The sequence below is a fragment of the Corvus cornix genome, chromosome 5, assembly GCF_000738735.6.
Source record: "Corvus cornix cornix isolate S_Up_H32 chromosome 5, ASM73873v5, whole genome shotgun sequence".
Taxonomy (NCBI): Eukaryota; Metazoa; Chordata; class Aves; order Passeriformes; family Corvidae; genus Corvus; species Corvus cornix.
The window spans coordinates 35,180,221-35,198,753 of NC_046335.1; the positions used below are offsets into that span (position 1 = coordinate 35,180,221).

Sequence of the window (18,533 nt, forward strand, 5' to 3'; positions counted from 1 at the left end):
TTTTTCTTGCTTTCTAGTTAAACTGATGTTTGCAATTTTTATCCTAAGAACTTTATGGTTTTCCACATGGATACTTCACCTTTGTATTACTTTCATACCATATCTTTCCAGGAATCTTCTTATGGAGAATTTGTCTGTATTTCAGAAATTGTGTAAGGCACTGGGTTTAGCATTTTTTGGTAGCAAAATGAAATGGTCTTGTCAATGCAATAAAATTTTGGCAGTTCTGCTTTTGCATGTTGTGCTTCTTAAGCTTCTGTGTTCTAAGTTTTGGTTAAAAGCAGTGGTAACTAGCTGCAGGGAGATGTTGCAAAGGTTTTGGTTTGATTTTGTATAAATGTTCCTGTTCAAAAGAAAATATTTGTACTTTGTTTCTTAAAGCTAGGTGTCTTACACAACAGTTGTGTAGTTGTAGTGTAAAACTGAGAGTCTTCAGTTCTGTTTAAAACCTAGAGAAGCTACACAGGTGAATGTAAAAAGGTTTCATGTAGGGTATCAGTTCAAGTGTCTGATGACAAAATGATATCCATGTGACTTTTTAAGTGTGTAACTGCTAATTGGCTCTTTTCCAATCAGAAGTGTTAAAAAGATTAATTTTAATGCAACCATCCGTGCAAACATATTCATTAACAGATACAAGTGTCATTATTTCTTCTTTGAAATTAAATGTATTATATTTGGGAATAGGTGTGTGAGGGGTTAAGTTTGCCACAAGGTTGTCACTAGGTTTCCACCTCTTACATTATTGATCTCTGGGGTGTAGGTTTGTATTTGTAATTTGTGCACCTTGAACTTCAAACATGACTTTTCAGTTCTTCAGAATAGATAATGTTGGGGACTCATATTCATATGACAACATGCAGAGGAAGTGCTTAAATTTCTTGACATTAAGTGTAGTGATTCAACACAAGTGTAGAATAAAAAAACCCCATAGAGCGCCTTTTAACAAACATTCTGTAAGCTAAAAAGCTTGTCTTCCTCTACTGATTTAACTAAAGTAAGCAGGAACTTTAAGAGCATTACCTGTGTTACCTCTTCCTGTTATATCTAGATTTTGTACATGATTGTAGATGTTGGATCTTACATTTCTGGAGACTAGGATAAGTTATTTTAAGTAGCAGTATTGGAGAAGTGTGTGACACATCATAAATATTAAAGAAAGCTTATTTATATTAAAAGATGAAAAAACTGCTCTCAGATCATTGTAGAGGGTAAGTTAGGAACTTTGTCTTAACTTCCTGCTGGTGAACTCACAAGCAGTTGCACTGCTCCTCCTCATTAAGGGCAAGTAGAAACACAAATAATACGAATTAACATAAATAGCTCTCCATACTGGTATAAATGTATTTTAAATTGTGTGTCTTTTATGAAATATTAAAAAAAAAAACCACCAAAAAGCCTCCCCAAAACTGAGCAAATGAAAAAGACCAATACAACAAAGAAAATAAAACCACAACCCCTTTGGTTTTCCTGTACAACCAAAAGCAAACTTTGCTCAGTTTGGCTTTCCACACTTCGTGCTAATCCTCTTTGCTCAGCTAGCTTTTTTTTTTTTTTAACTTCCTTAGTCATGTTTTCAACATGCAGTTTCTTGCAATGTTGGGTAATGTTAGCAGACTTGAAGCTTGTTGGTCTGAAAAGCCGTGCAGTCTTTTCAAAAACTTGTTGAGTCGTGTAGTGACCCTGGATGTCACCACCTACATTCAGGAAGAGTGTGTATAAAAGATGTGCATTGAACAAAAGTTTGAAGATGATAAATCAAAAATCCCATGGTAAAACAGGTAGAAAGCTACACCAAAATCTACTTTGATTTTAAAAGTTAAAATGAGATAATAAAAGGTTAGAAAATCCCAAAGCTGTTTGCCTGTACAGCTTTGAATTTAATCCCCAAGTACATAGGAGTTTTTTTCATTTTATTTTATCTTCAAGCACATTTGTATCTCTAGTTTCCTCACAGGACATTGCCTCTGTTAGTTCTGAGATAGACTTGCTTTAGTGATAAATTGGAGCTATATAGGAAGGACCTATTGTGTTTCCATAGTCTCTGCTTCAGTTATTGCAGAAGATGATGTTTATTAAAGAAAAACAGATGTCAGTGTTAAGTATGCTACCTTAAAGAATTGCACTTGAACACTGCTTTTGCTAAGTAGTTGCAAATGGTAATTAAGATGCAATGCTGATGTTTACCATGTTTTAATGGTAATAGTAATTCAGATACTTACACTGCAGTTATGACTAGTCGCTGTTCTTTATTTCATGTTGCTTAACTATGGTCTGATTATCAGAATTGCTTTTACATCTGAACTCAGTGGTAGCTGTGTTGTAAATACGAATTTTTATATGCTGATGTGTATCCTAGAAAAAATGAGCTTTACAAATTGTCACCCAAAATTAATGGGCAGTTTTGACGTCGTGTCAGGATTCAGTCTGTCTTTAGTGTGACTCACTTGCTTTGTACTTCAAGTATGAGAGCTACGAAGAAATGCTTTAAGAAATTAGGCAGTGTATTAAAATAAAGCTGTATATTAAACCACAGGAGAAATCTATTGAATTCTTGCTGAAATACCCTGAAAAGGTAGTATAATCTATTCATTATTAGAATTGTGAAAACACTTGTGGAGAGGAATGAGGAGAGAATGAGCAATCCCTCATTTTCCTGAAAGTACAGGAAAGGACTGAATTAAGGATGCCCTTAACTTCTCTAGTTTTGGTAATGAAATGCTTGTAACTTGAATGTTGGTGTTGAAGTGTATCTCTTCATGTAGCTTCTTTTGTTTTAAAGCAAACTATAGATTATAGCCTCAGAGAATTCATTTGGTAACCTGTGGTTCATGGGAATTAAACTCTTGCTTCAGTCTTTATTGCTTGAGCTATGGCAGTACTACACAACAGTAGTAGGTTGTTATAGGTTGTTGTTTCCTGTAGACCAGCATTAGAATCTTTGCTGGTAAGTGTTGAAAGCTTAATGACAGCAGTGTTGTAACTTGAAATGTGCTGAGGTGCGTATGGGTTACTCTGCCTGTAGTATTTCTGCCATTGCTCTCTGTGTTTTGGGGGTTTTTTTGGGGTGGGGGAGAGGGGGTGTTTGTTTTTTTTGTTTGACAGAATTCTTGGTTTTCTCACTCTAGTACAGCCTTCTTGGCTACCAGGTTGTGACTTCCCTGTCAAGGTAGTGATTCTCCTCTTGCACTGACTTCATGTCAATTTTTTTTTCTCTTCCTTCACTTGCCTGCCAAACCCTATTTGCTCTGTGGCCCATTCGTTTTTGAGCTCTTTAGTGCTCTGCATTCAAAATGGCTAGGAGCTTCCTTGGCTTAGGAGGAAGAATTCTCAGATTGTAGACACACCATGAAGCAGTCCAAATCTGAAGCTGTTCAGACTGTAGAGCTTAAGGAACACAGCTGGATTTTGGGGGATAATATGTAGATAAATATTTTAATCCCTTGAGTACATACAAACTGGTTTTTATGATGTTGCTTTATAACCAAACCTTTTGTTTGGGGAGTTGAAATAACAAAACCATCAGTCCTTACAAAAAAAGTACTCTCACTTACTCTCAACCTCCTGCCTCCGTAAATTATATTGTAACTAGTCTAGAAGGAGCAACATGTATCCCTTGATGCTTATGAGAAAAAAAAAAAAAAGAAGCCCCTCTTGTTTTGTCTCCTGAAAGAGTTGTGATGAGGTTAACCTCAACCCTACCTATTTGTTAGAAGTTATAAAATTGAGAAGATAATGGTGAGAAGTGGTAGACAACTTCGGTTGTCCTTTAGGCTTCTTCTTAATTATCTGTTCAGTGAGATAAAGGGTGAGGTCAGTTGTCTCTTCCTGCCATGTGTAAACAGAAAAGATTTGGGCTATCTTTTGCAACCTGGCTGTTTGGATCTGGGGTAAAAAAAAAAAAGCTGTATATTCAAGAACACTCCCCCAACCCCTGAGATGTTTGCTAATAACTGTGTGTTGTGATCCTGTCTTGAGGCAGCTTATTTGAACAGTTAGGGCATAAGCTACTTTTGTTGTTGCAAGTCAAGTTGTTAACTTGGGGAGGGTCAGAGGGAAGAGAGGAGTCTTAAGTTACTGTGTACGTAACTAGGATGGGTTCTTATTTGACCTAAAGTCTGTCTTGATGCAGCAGCACAAGCCAGCGAGGAGACAGTGACATTTCGCCGTGAACGCAGCACATTTAGGCGTCAGGCAGTACGACGCCGGCACAATGCAGGGAGTAACCCTACCCCTCCTACATTGCTCATCGGATCACCCCTCAGGTAGGGTATCTAAATGTTCCACCATATTTAGCATGCATGCAGCAGACCACTTCCCCACACCCACCAGTGTTGCCAGAAAAGCACTTTTTACTTCCTTCCCCACCATAACCTTGAGCTGTCACTGCATGTCACTGTGGGCTTGTTGAATTGTGCATGTATCTGTGGCACTATTTTAAAAATGATCAGGATAGTCAGTCTCTAACATGTTACAGCTGTTTTCAGATTGATATAAAAATTAACTAATGTTAACAAACTTAGCCTCAGTGGTTTTTATCAAAAATTTTAGAAACTTTTACTTTCAATCAATGAGAAAAACCCAAGATAACAGTATCAGCACTCCCCATTTTGGTTTTCTTGAAGAAAGTAAGCATTAGGGACTAGTTCTGTGATCATGCTTCACATCTGTAGATTGTGAGAGATAAGCAAAGTGACAGAACGTTATAAAGAGCTAAGTACATATGGAGGCTCCAAATCTGAAATACAGGTAAACCTTTATGAAGATCTGCAGCTTTTTACAGCAGAAGAGAAATAATGAAGTGAATAGAATGCCCAGTATTGCTTAGTATTAAATCTAATTGTGTGGCACTTTGCATGCCTCAGCAATGTTTGAAATGTACTGTGTACATGTATCTCAGGAGTCCCCCAGCCTTTACTGCCCCTTTGTTTACAATGCTCAGCCTAGTGATTTGTTACATACAGTGGCTCTGTTTGATCTGTCAGCCTGAACAGTAGAAACAGCAGCCACAATAAGTTTTTAAACTTGTGTTTTAAGTCTTTCAATTTTTTGGTTGCTTATGATATTGGAGAATCTGGTGAGGAGAACATGACCTGTAAGAACATCCCCTATAAGTATCAAAGTAATGCTTCCTTCAGTTATGTGATAAATATGTAGGAGTAATTGAATATGTTATATATTCTTCCTTTGTATGCTAAACTGTTTTTGTGTTTTGGGAATATTTATGTAATTTTTTTGAACTAGTGAAAGCTGTAGAAACTGAACAAGTAAAAAGAAGATACTTACAATAGAGGATGGCAGAAGAATTGTGCTATCTTTGTCATATCACTGAAATACTTGAGGGACTGCATTTGCAAATTTTCCTCAGGCACAGGGGGATTGCAAGAATGGTACCTAGAAATCTAACAAGTGAAGGATTGACTTTTGTCATATCAAGAACTGAAACTAGTTAGGTGTGTTTTTAGTGGCTAGTGCAGTATGAAGCACTAATCATGTAATTTCAGAATTTTTTTGTTAAGCTTTTGGTCTTGCTGAATGTAGGGTGTTCAACTTCAAGCTAGTGATTTACTTCATAGTGGAGGATGATAGAACTTTGTATTCTTTCAGATCGCTTTTGCTTTAACTGGTTGCTTTCACTTGCCTCTGATTTTTTTTTTGTTTTCCTTTTTATAAAGGAGGGTAGTGCAGTTTTGTGTATTGCTGCATAAGAGGCTGTGCAGACTGATGCAAGCTCCTCAACTGTGTATTAGTTAGAAAAGTGTTTCCTTTCTTGTAGGTATAAAGTAGGGAAAATAAAGGACTGTTTTAAACTGTGGTTGACAGCTGCCTCATTTCACATGTTAGTGCAGTCATTAAGGTTCCCATGGCTTTAGCTTGACTTCAGTGAGAGACTGTGAAGTAACTTTGTGAACCATGAATTTCACTTTGTGAAGTGGGAGTAACTTTTCAATCAGACAAGATGTTCAAGGGTGAAATAGCAGGTTAAATATTCTAGCCTTGTATTTCCTCTAAGCATCTTTGTTATGTAAGTTTGTTCCATTCTAAATTAAAAAAACCCAAACTGCTTACTGTACTTTCACTAACATAATGACATACATTACCAAAAATACTTCATAATATAAACATAATCAGAATTGAGTACTTAGTGAGGTTAATTTACTCAAAGTGCTGTTCGTGATGCTAAATGACTGCTCCTTGGAGTGGAGTTAAATTGCCCAACCAGACACCAAAGTGCTTTCATATTTGTTTGACACAAATTCCATTTGAGCTATCAACTGTTGAATGTATCTGAAAAAAAAAATTTATTAGTGTTCTAATTTCTAGATGAACAGTCTAAAAAAAAAACCTTTCCTCTGTATGGGTGGCTTAATTTTAGTGTAAATTCTGTGTTACTGGAAGGAGGAGACCCTTAAGAAAGATTTAAAAGAAAAGAAATTATGCCTAAAGAACAAATGTGAAGAAATAAAGAGACATTTTTAGCCGGTTACCACTAAGAAGTTTTCAAAATATTGCTGTGATTGTACTGACATCACTCCTGTATGCTGTTGGTGAGCTGCCCCAGTCTAGTTTCTGATATTGCTAATCCATTACTTCAGATATTTAACTTCTAAGAGTATTAGATTTACTAATCTTTAGTTGCCCTGATGATATGTGTTTCTTATTCTTGCCAGCAAAACTTTAATCTCTAATCTTCTAACTCTGTCATAAAATTGGATGTTGGGGGAATGGTCCCTAGGACGCGTTGCATTAAACGTGATTTCTTTTTAAATTTCCTATCCATGATTGCAATTACTTCTCATTTCTTCTGTGAAATCTTTAGGAAAAGACAATGACATTATATATGTGTGAGTTTGGCAATGGTAAACAAGTAAAACCTGGTCTAGTAATATCTGATAGTTTGATGCTAAATTAGACACAAGATTATTTTGCCTGGTAACCTTAAAAACAAAACAAACCCAAATCCCCCATAAAATACCATCTACCCCTGCTTTTGTCCTGTCTAAATGTCAGCAGTGTTTTGGGCACTTAAAAAATAAGTATGCATTGGCATCCCATGTAGTCAGTGGTGTATGCATGTGTGTAAGTGACTATATGAAGCAGAATTTTATTTTTACAATTATCAGTTAGTCAGAGAATAAGCACCTTTTTTGCATATCTGTGCAATTAGTTGACATCAATACTTTGGTGGGATTTTTTAATTGTGACAGATTTGGATAACTATTCAAAGGGCAGCTGTGTATATACCTCTTGATATGTACCTGCTATTTATGGGAAAGCAGCATTGTTTAGCATTGTTTTGGTGTTGCTGATAACACTTAAAGAACACAGTGAAGGTTGGCGCATCTGTGAACTTCCCTAGGGCTTTTGTTGCTGCATTGCTCACTGAAAGCCTTGTGTACAGTGACAAAACACTGAATTTGAATTTCAGATTAAAATACGTTAGAATACAATAAATGAGTTGCAGTTCTTATCCTCCTGAGCTGTGTGCATGTCTGCATTATTTTGCATGAGCTTTTCTTAACACCTATTCTTATCCATATTTTGTTTTCCAGTGATGCTCTAACAAAAGAACTGAAAAGTAGGTGATGTAGAAAATACTGTTAAAAGCAAGTACATCAGATATAACCCTTCAACTTAGTAAGATTTTTTTTTTTAGTTGCCTCATTTGCCAACTGTAGCATCACACTGTAAATAGTGAAGTGTTAAAAGCAGGTGGTACATATTGTTCTTCAAAAGAGTGCTTAAGCTATTTTCCAGTCTTTAAAATACAAAACCTTTTATCTAAGATAATGCCACAGCTAATGACTGTATAATATAAATTCTTTAAATCCACAAAATGAAGGATAATAAAACCACTGCTCTTGCAAAGATGGTCTGATATATAGTGACACTTTGTCATATCTAATATTAAAAATTTAATATTAAAAAAGCTATTTAAAAATCTAGCTTTAGTAAATAGCTTTATAAAGTAGTTTTGTAATGGAAGTCTGTGAAGAGAATTAACATTTTCAAACATTGTCTGCTCATAACTATAAATGTACGAATTTCTCTGAAGCCCAGGTTGACTTTTTAAAACCTGTGTTTTGGTGAGTAATAAAGCTTTTGCTATTACTTCAAAATAACTTCAGAATCAACTTAAAATTTTTGCCAATTAATAACTTTCTATAGAGAGTCTTAATACGTTCAAAGTAGTTCTGAATCAAACATATTCCTTTGGTTATCGACAAGGTCTGTGATATCATATGGCCATTAACAAAGCTTAAAAATGTTTTCTGGTTAGAGTATGGATTAATAATAAGAAAGGTGTTGTCCTGTGACTAATAAAAAAACCCCCTAAACAGCCAGCTAAACAGCTGATCAAGTCATGCCTGAATAAGCAAAAAGGACCCCAACTTATGTGAGAAGACTGGAGTAGTCAGTAGTAAATATAGGTGATACCTCAGGTTAGTCTATAGTTAAACTAACCACCAGTAATTTGCTTTTGCACCCTTAGGAAATTAAGACTTGCAAGAGTATGCCTGTTGGGTGACTTGGGGAGATAACTAGAAAGCACTACTACTTCTAAGAAGTTGACAGGAACAGTATCTCTAGATTAGTTGATGTAACTAGTGCCTAAATACTCTGTTACACAGAACTTAGGGGTTACTTTAACCCTACCTATTGGCTGCTTAATGCTACTATACTCTTTTAAAAAGTTTTCCTCTTTAAACTGAAAAATCTTGTTTTGCTTCACTTCTGGCTCTTTTTCACTTCTTTCTGGTAATGTATCCCCAATGCGTGTTTTCTCGTAGCCTTCAAGATGGTCAGCAAGGCCAGCAGTGCTCCTCCCAGGTCAGAGTGCAGTCCCGCCCCCCTTCCCAGGCAGCTGTGCCCGGTGCTAGCGCCTCCTTGCTGGTGAGAAATGGGAGTGTCCACTTAGAAGCATCACATGCCACTGCATCTGCTGTAGGCGGTAGCAGTTTGCACGATGAACTTGGTATGCAGGCCTTATGTAACCTTGGTGACATGGAAGTTTTAATACGGCAGATTTATTGGTAATAATGCAGTGAAAATCAGCTAACCTGAGCTTTGTTTCTGAATCATGTAGGTGTGTTTTAGGAAGGCCATATTGTTCATCAGTTTGTTGCCTTTGTCAATCGCCTTTTCTGGACACTTTATGTAACAAATGCATGATGAGAAAGAAGGAGACATAGATACAAGTAATGATGGTGTGAGAGCTTTCTTGATTTGAACAATGTAACACAAGTAATAAATTTTTCTTGTGGTCTTGCAGGAAGTTGAGCAGAGATGGAGACTTTGGGGATCTTCTGGTTCCTGAAAAAAAAAAAACTTATGGCTCCTAAGAATTCTTGATCTTACCTTTTTTAGATGAGTTGCTTAGCTGCTGTTCAAAAAAGAAATACTTATGTAAATGAATGCTTTGCTTTTAATGTACACCTTAATTTAGGAGCTTGGTATTGGAAGTAAATCTGGACTCTTTCTTATATCAAATGTCATTATTTTATGGAGCTTTATAGTGCCCCTTAGTTCTTCATGGTCCATTTTATGTAGTATTCTTGATTATTAACATCTTAATTAACTTCTACGCAGCTAATAAAATTGCTAGGGAGAAGTTAAGATGGTCTTAATAAATGACTGATCTGCCACATAGTAGTACAGGGGCAGGTTTGGAAAAATTCCTGGCAGGGGTCTTTGCAGCTGTCTGTACATGGCGTGAATTACTTATGACTTCATCATTAATATGTAACTCTTCCTTGAATTACTGAAATGGGCATCTTGAACACTGACAATTATTAGTGATGGAATTTTGAGCAGCTGTCAGCTGTAGTAACCTAAAAGTACAGGTTTGATCAGAACACTGACAAAGCATTTGTTTCAGACCTTTCTGTAACCCAGTTCTAAAAGATAAGTGAGTTGTCATGTTACCCCACTAATGGGGAAGACTCCAGGAGTTGCCAGTCTCTGGTAACCATTTAAATGTGAGTTTGACTGAGTTCTTCGTTCTTCTGCATCATCTAGCTGCAACATAAGGAAAAATTGAATATTAGCAAAACTGAAAACCACCTTGACCTACTGAGATATTTTATAGAATTTAACTACAGATGTAATAAATACATATGATCTAGTTATCTAATCATTTTCATTGTAGATTCTGTTGCTTTACTGTTTTCTAGATAGAAGTGTTATTGTTTCAATCTCAGTACTTGTATGTGTCTCTCAACTATGAAAACTTGTCACGTGAAACTCATTTTCTTTATTTAATTTGGACTCTTATTTCTTATTTGAAAAAATATATTTGAAATATAATTCTGAAATTGTTATACTGGTTATATCTGTCTAAGGTTAATGTTGAGATACATTCTTGAGGCTGCCATTATTTATTTGAAGGATTTGGTTCATCTTACCCAAAATAAGACAGTTGAGTTCTGTAGAATTTGCTATTTAATACACAACGTAGGTCTACATTATTTAAGAGCTTATATTACTATGCTGTAGCAGAAATCAAAGTAGATCATATATGAAATTCAGCATGGCATTCAGGCTCTCTAAAAAGGTGTATTCATTGTATTTATTGTGTATTGGAGTCTTCAAAAATTTGTATGACTCAATTCTTCTGAAACTTTGTCCATATTGTGCTTACAATTATACGGGACATCACATTGTCTTTGGGAGGCATAAAACTTCCAGGGTCTGCTAGATACAAATCTGATGTATAATAGGGATTTGTTTCCTGGTTTGAAACTCTGAGAGTCTTGTTTAGAATCCTTTGAGAGAAAGCAGCTGCTATAGGCAGGGTCTTCTTGTGTTATTTTAGCAAAATGAAATTTTCCAGTTTGTGTAGCAGGTTTTGTGTAACAGGTGCTATCTTTTGTTAAGAGTAAAATAGTTGGCAAAATGGTGCAAGCTTTCGTGTGAATGATTCCTTTATCCAGCCTGACAAGAAAGTATCTTTCCTTATAAAGGAAATGTGGTTAGTTTCTTTGGGGGGTTTTTTGTTGTTTTGGGGGTTTTTTTTAAACACTCAGGGATGAAGTAACACTATTTTTCTGTTTCCATTGAGTCTAAGGCTCTTGGTTTTGCTCTGTTATCCCAAGATATCTTACTGTGAAAGAGGACCCTATTACTTTAGATTGTCTGTGGTTTGGGTTGGGAGAAGGTTGTAGTTGGTTTTTTTTTCCTTGATCAGCATCAGAATAAAAATTAAAGCAATGAAGGAGATATGACCAATTCTGTGTTACTGTGGAAATCATTGTGACTGCCCAGGGCAAAAAAAAATCCTGAAAATAGTGGGGAAATATATGGAAACAAAATCTGGTTTACACCAACTGGACATATCAATGACAAACATAGCAGATGGGGTTATATTTCTCTGTCCACTGCATAAGAGTTTATTTTCTTAATTCAAATCCTCTTGGAAAGGCAAGCAAGGCATGTATTAATTTACTTTAAAAGCCTTCACATATAGGGCTCATGTTTTCCTTTACCAATGCAGTGTCTGCTTCTACATTTTTTCTACTTGTGTTGATGTCAAGCTGCAGCACTTAACAAGACACACAATTTTTGGTTTTGTTTGCTTTAAAGTTTCTTGTCTGTTAATTTGATTCTGGTGGCTTTTTTTACCTAGGATGAGCCTCACTGTATTATACCTGTCCCACACGTGGCCTGGTGATGATGCAGTTGTCTTTAACTGGGCATTGCTCTGGGAGTAAGGCAAGAGATGCTTTGAGGCATTATCTTCAGTCTTCCAGGTTCAAAGTAGGAAGATTTTTGTCAATTATGTTGTTGGAGGGCTGAGGGGGGAAGAACTTGAAGGGATGGAAAAGCAGCTTGATGTGGAGCAGAAAATATGAAATAAATCATAGAAGGAATGCAGGACAGAAAGGAAAGGTGGCAAACCAAATGCCATGATTATAGGCAGGGTTGATATACAAATCACAAAAGCAACAAAGCATGTGCTATGACTTAAGTGAATGATGGTTTTCAGAGCACAGTGTGGCAGTAGTGATGCTTTTTGTTCTCACTAATATATGATTCTCTAAACAGGTGGGATTTTTCAGTCCTTGCAGTGAAGACTGATTAAATTCAAATTAGAATTTGTGAAGTAGTTAGGAATCCAGGTACTGAGTTATTAGAACAGATGCCCAGTGTCTGAATCAGGGGTGAAATAACACACTCTTGTCCTTGGCTAGATTATTTTTTTAAATTGCTTTTGTGCTTAAAGAGAACTGCTCATCTAGAGTTTTACAAGACAATTATGCTGCTATGTTGGACTTCTGGTTGTACTGTTTGTATAACAAGCAATAATCTTTCAGATTTAAGTATTTTAATTCATGAAGGCAGTTAAATGGTTTTGAATATCAAAACTTTTCTCTAAAGACAAATGTATTCACTGGTTACTTACTTGATTAAAACCAATTTAGAAGCAGTTACTCAGTGCCTTTTTTTAATTAAATGGGTGTAGTTTATTTGGGATGGATGTGGGAGCATGTTCCAAGGTACATGTAGAAAATAAATATTCACTTCCCATTATTCCTATGGAAAATATCCATGTTGTAGTGTGGAATTTGGTATAATAGGTTAAGTTCTTCTTTTGACAAACTTCATATAGGAACAAAAAATGAGCTGCTTTGAAGTGTTCTAACTGAAAATATGTAAGTCTTCATACCATAGCTGATGGTAAAATTTTGACCTTTGGAAGTAAAGCTCCTAGCAGTCTTCCAAGTAGCCAAATTCTAATGACTGTGGTTTTGCTGACTAGGATTTTAAAAATACTGACTGAAGCAGTAGACAAATATATGGGGATCTAATGATGATACAGATTTCAACATGTCAGTAAGCCTTTGCATGTGAATTAGTCTGAGAGGCTTGAGTAAAAGTAATGTTTATTAGATGTAAAACTGGGAAGCAAACTGAAGATAACTTACCTGAGGAAACCATCAGAGCCCCATTTTAGTTAAATCCTGAGCTACTTAAGTCTTCCAGGTCTTGTCTGTGTAAGCTCATCAGCCTATTGCTTTTGTTGATGCCCTTAACTGTGGGAACATGAGTTCATACAGTGTGAACTATTACATGGTTGTCTCTGCATGTGGTGATGACATATTTTGGTCTTTTGGAACAAGGAAACTTGCTTCAAAGGAAATACCTTTGTCTTTTCTTCTCCATGTCAGAATGATCTATTTTGAACTTGTGCCCTTGAGTATCAGTGTCTTAGTTTGTTATTGTAACCTGGTCCAAATGGAATATGTTTTGGCTGACCTTAATTTGCTAAGAACTTACAGCTCTCCTTTTTTTTTTTTTTTTTTTTTTTTTTTTTTTTTTTTTTGTCTGTGTGTGGAGAAGTTGTAGACACTTATGTTGAGTGGGCAAACATGCTATTGATCATATTTCCTGGTTTGCAAAATAATCTTTGGAGTCTCTCATTTGTTCACAACTTGATAAAACTACAGGCTTTAGAGAGAAAATATTTTCTTAAACTTATTCAATATGATGCTATTCAAAGTATTTCAGAGAATGTTGTGGGAGACACAGGAATGGGAGAGAGTCACTAGAGTAAAGAAAAATGCTAGGTATAGCCATATGTATTGAATCTTGAGTACTGAAATTCTTTGTTAGAATTTGTGTACTGTGAGGAAGCTGTTCCTATCTCACGGAGTTTAAGAAGTATTTATTTATGTGACTTTGGGGCTCAGACATACTATCTCCAGTCACCCTTTGGAGTTTGTGTCACCAACAGCAGTGAACAGTCCTGTCAAGTTTTCTACTGAGATGAGTTGAGGCTTTTCTGAAAAATCTTTTTATTTAAACTAACCAAACAAAAAACCCCAACAGAACAACAACAGCAAAACCAAACCAAATCAAAAACAGCAAAAGAAAAACAAAAAAAGGAGGCAGAAAAAGATTTTGTTTTAATGAGAAATTGTCCTTTGCTTGCCAGGGAGCTTTCAGTAGGAAGCCTATATTAATAGGTGGGCGAATTGCAAGCATGACATATCCTGAATCCATTTTTTAGTTCATGTATAAACAATTGGAATTAAGTGTTCTGTTTGCTACCTCTCTGTTCACCAGGTTTATGTCTAACTGCAGCAATGCAGTACTTACAGCAGCAATATAAATGCAGTGAATTTTAACAGATTTAGAGATAAGTTGGGTGACAGGGAACTGTAGATATGAGTGAGTGTAGTAGTTCAGTAAACTTCTTCTGAAATAGTTCTCTCAGCCCAAGAAAAGGGGACATTATATGTCCAAGTAGTATATTCTAACTTCTGTGACTAGAATTTCATTAATTTAAAAACTTAAAAGCTTAATTTCCAGGATCTCTATTCAGTAATGCAAAACCATGAAGAATTTAACCCAAACTTCTGGGTTTTTATCACAGCTGGTTGCCCAGGAGACTTTTCCCTAATAATTTGTGAACATTTTTGTCCTGAGAGGAACCCGAAGCATATTATCCAGTATCTCCATGTTTGCTGTTGTTTTTTTTTTTTTTATTGATACAGTTAAGAAATAAACCTTTGTAACCAAGGATTTTTTTTTTTTTAGTTGTGGGACGATTCCCCATGTCTTCCACTAGTTTAAATTTTAAGCTTCACTATCAACTGTTTGCTATACTCTGCATTGAAAACCAAAAGATAATTAGCTAAAACACTTCATTAAAATCTTAGCCATTGAGGAAGAAGCCCTAACAAGTGAGCTTTGTGCTTATGCCTATGACAGATGTAATTGAATATTGAGAGGGAGCTGCTGTGTTACTGAGCTCTGGCGCACGCTGTCTGTGCCTCCTGAGCTATGTAGTGGACTGTCTTGTCGGAATGGTGGCTCTGAGCATTGCTGTGGGATATGCCTGGTTTGTCTGAAGTGCTCCCTCTGAGGGTAGAAAGCTTTATGAAGATACTTTCAATATACCAGTATTTTTTTTCGTTGCACTGCGTTTAAGGATCTAGTTGGAGGGATTTAACCTGCTAAGATTCAAATGCTTCCAAATCAAACTTAATTGTCTGTGGGTCTGAAGAGAAGCTGGAACAGGATTATATTGTGTTAAAAAATATTCAAAACCCACTGTGTTAGAAGGAGGCTATGTTCTCACAGAAATGTGAAAGACTGGAAGCTCTGCTCTTGTTAGGTATTTCTCCGGGGACTGCTTGTTATCTTGTATCAGCAGAAGGAAAAGCTGCAAGACATACAGCTGAGGGATGTATACAGTTTTTCTTCACATGCTCCAAAGTGGGATTTTTCCTTTTGTTTATATAAGCTGATCTTGGAATATTGTGTGTTTTGCATCGTGGCTTAAGCAGGGTTTTAAGACAGAAGAGACAGAGAAGTTGGCAGATCATTTAATACGAGATCAGTTTCAAAATCAGGTTCCCTGCATTCAGAGCTGAAATATATTGAACCTGGCCTTCAGGGGAAAGAAATTACAGTGCTTATCTCTCTGATCAGGCCAGTGCTGGGAGGAGGGTACTGTAAAAACATCATATTGAGTAAGGTAATTTATCATTTGAGTCACAATCTTTGGCTCCTTGTTAAAATTATGTATTTTGGAAGTACAAATGGTTTATCTAAGAAGTTAGTTTGCAGTCCTTTGTTCTTACACTGAAGCATTTGTTTCTAGCTTGGAGAATAAATCTCTGCCTCAATTTACTTTTCTGAGTTTCCTAAGTTAACTTATGAAGCATCACAGGTCACTTCTTTCAGTCTTTGTTTCTTTTCAAATAGATGTGGACTTCTCAAGAGAATTTTATTCAGGATACTTGGATTATCTCTGTTGTAGTTAAATGTTCTTAAATGCTGATAGTGAATGATTTACTGATGGTTCTGTTAGTGGTGGGGAAGAACTGAAGAAGCTGGTCACTGAAAATTTTTCATGTGGTTATTCTCTAAGGGGAAAAGAGCTTACATTGTGCCTCTGTTCTGTTAATGGTGGAATCTTGTAAATACAAACTCTTTAAATCAGTACTGGAGTTATGGTATATATGTTATGTAAAATGGTATGAAAGACAACTGTGTAGCTAATGTCTGCACTGGTGACAAATTAATGTGTAATCACATTTTATATTTTGACACTAATGCGAATTCAGATGTCTAAATTGATCTCTGTAGTAAGTTAATGAATAGAAGCTGCTGCCAATGGGATGAAACATGAGGAAATTTTGACCTGCTTTTGACCTTTTCTTTAATAGGTAAGTTCAGTTCTACGCTCTACGAGACAGGGGGCTGCGACATGTCACTTGTGAACTTTGAGCCAGCTGCAAGAAGAGCGTCTAACATCTGGTGTGTGTGAAGGCCAGTCAAGAGTGATGATTCTTGTCTTTCTGCAACTGAATACTTGATTTTAATTTTAAAAAGTTACTTAGTATGGACTACCAAAAAAAAATCTATAAAATATATTAGCCATATACATTTACTTTTGTGACATAAGTGATTTTTGCTGGAAGATGGCATACAGTTAAATATTATCTCAGAAAACAAAGACTTCTGTTAGTTTAAGCAATACACTTCCAAACTGAGAACTTGACAAATGCATTTTTTATTGGCATATAGAAAGTCTTTAAGGAATTTAACCCAGGTTTTGAGAAAGTAGGTGGCTGTTGACCATAATGGCTATTGAACTTCCAGTTGTGAAGCCATTGTAAACTGATAAATTTATTCTCGAGTTCGTACATGGCATCAAACAGTACATGAAAGTGTTAACATGCCTGAGATTAAATTTTGACTTGCAGTTGAAATAGCCAGCTACATACTGGATAGTTCATCTGCTGTTGGAAAGATGCCCTTTCTTTCTCTGAAGCGATAGGAAGCAGAAGAAAGAAAAACAACCCAAAACCTCCTGTGGCTTCCTGCCTGCCCCCAATCCACTTCACTATTGTGAAGTGCTCTGAAATTGCTCTGAAGCTATTGCATCATGTTGAATACTATAATTCCTACCACATGTAGGTGGAATAGCTCTTGGAATTATGGAGTATTGAGTATAAAACCTCCCATCTTCAAATCTTTCTTGTGCGAGTGCCTTTTGTAGAATTGAACTTTGACGAAAAGTTCTGTATTCCTTCCACAAAGCTGCCAATCCCTGCCTCTGCTGCTTGCATGTTCCAGATGCAATGGCTTTGCTGTTGGCTGCTGTTATGAAGTTGTATGTGCTAATGGAAGGAGCAAACTGGCTACTTCAGATAATCAGATCTCGGCTGTAGAGAATACTTGAGTTTCAGTAAAGTAAAATTGATAACAAAGAATGTTTTTATCTTAAGGCAAGGAACTGAAGGAAAGTTGCATAAATTTGATAGAAGTCTTAACAACCATGTGATTTACATAGAAAACAAACACCCAAAAGCTATGCAAAATTGGGGGAAAAAGCAATGGTTGGATATGGACTCTCATACAGTAAGAGGAATTTCTCTTCATCTCTAATGAATGGAAATTGCAAAGTAATTTTGCTCTTATTACCATAGGTTTAACTTCATTTAAAGTTAAGTTTTTCAAAAGCAGTTTAAGTAGCTCAGTATACTTGTGATGCCTTAGGATTTTAGCTTTTATATTTTTCATATATTTATAATTCTGCAATTCTGTAATGTATAACTCTAAACTCCACATAGACTGTTAGCTACTGTTCTCCCATTTTGGTCAGATAAAACAGTTCCTCTGTAGGGCTGAAAATCACGGACACCTTACTGTCTCAGGCCCCGAGAAAAGTAAACAAAAGTGAGTTGGGGGGGAGCAAACTTGGAGTAAATGACTTCATTACCTGAAGCTGTAATTGGAGGATTAACCCCCAATATGCAAATGGACCAAACTTACAAAAGTGTGAAAACCCGTGACCTGTCGTCCATTTTTGGGTGTAGCCCCGGGGCGGGCTTTGTCCACCCTAAATGTACCTGAAGGCCCTTGAATGAGTGTAACTGCTTTTTATTCTCTTAATTTTGTCTAGCCTCTGTTTTTAGGTTGTCCTACAAGGCATCACTTGTGCTAAGTATGTACTATTTTTGGCAGTTTTGGGATCTTGATTAAAAACAGTATAGAACTAAGAGAAACTGCATGTGGACACCTAGCAGCCTCTGCACTTTAGAGATATGATGTGTGTTTACAAATCAGTAGCTAACAGCTTATAAAATATTTTTGGTTTTTTGAGTGGAATAATTACTATCATTGTAGTTCTTTTTAGACAATTTAGGGACTGGGTGTTGAGAAAATGTTATTAAGGGTAAGATTAAAGGATGTCTTGGCTTACTATAGCTATGGAATGTACCACAATACGTGAGATGAAGTGGCTACTTGCATTTATAATAAGTGACTGAAGGAAAAACTTCCAGATATTTAGATAAAATTCACAAGGAATCAAAATTTGGGACACTAGGAAATTAGAGTGACCTGTTAAAATAAAATGTAATTTATAATCTGAAGTATTTTCCCTGTTCTTATAGTGACACGGACTCTCACGTATCGAGTTCTACCTCAGTTCGCTTTTATCCACATGATCTAGTAAGTTTTTCTTACTTATTTTTAAAGCATGCAAAGAATCAGAAAACTATCCAATTTTATAG

General features: G+C 36.1%; 1 protein-coding gene across 9 annotated transcripts in view; it reads left to right on the forward strand.

Annotated features, from left to right (window-relative positions):
* PCNX1 (pecanex 1) overlaps window positions 1–18,533 on the forward strand; it is a 90,628-nt gene that overhangs the window by 27,666 nt on the left and 44,429 nt on the right. For 4 of the 9 annotated variants that reach the window (XM_039553268.1, XM_039553270.1, XM_039553271.1 and 1 more), the window contains 4 exons: window positions 4,133–4,265; window positions 8,793–8,977; window positions 16,179–16,269; window positions 18,414–18,471. In XM_039553268.1, the coding sequence (XP_039409202.1) occupies window positions 4,133–4,265; window positions 8,793–8,977; window positions 16,179–16,269; window positions 18,414–18,471 (467 nt within the window). The remainder of the gene's footprint in view (window positions 1–4,132; window positions 4,266–8,792; window positions 8,978–16,178; window positions 16,270–18,413; window positions 18,472–18,533) is intronic. The other 5 variants (XM_039553272.1, XM_039553273.1, XM_039553276.1 and 2 more) reach the window with 3 other exon arrangements.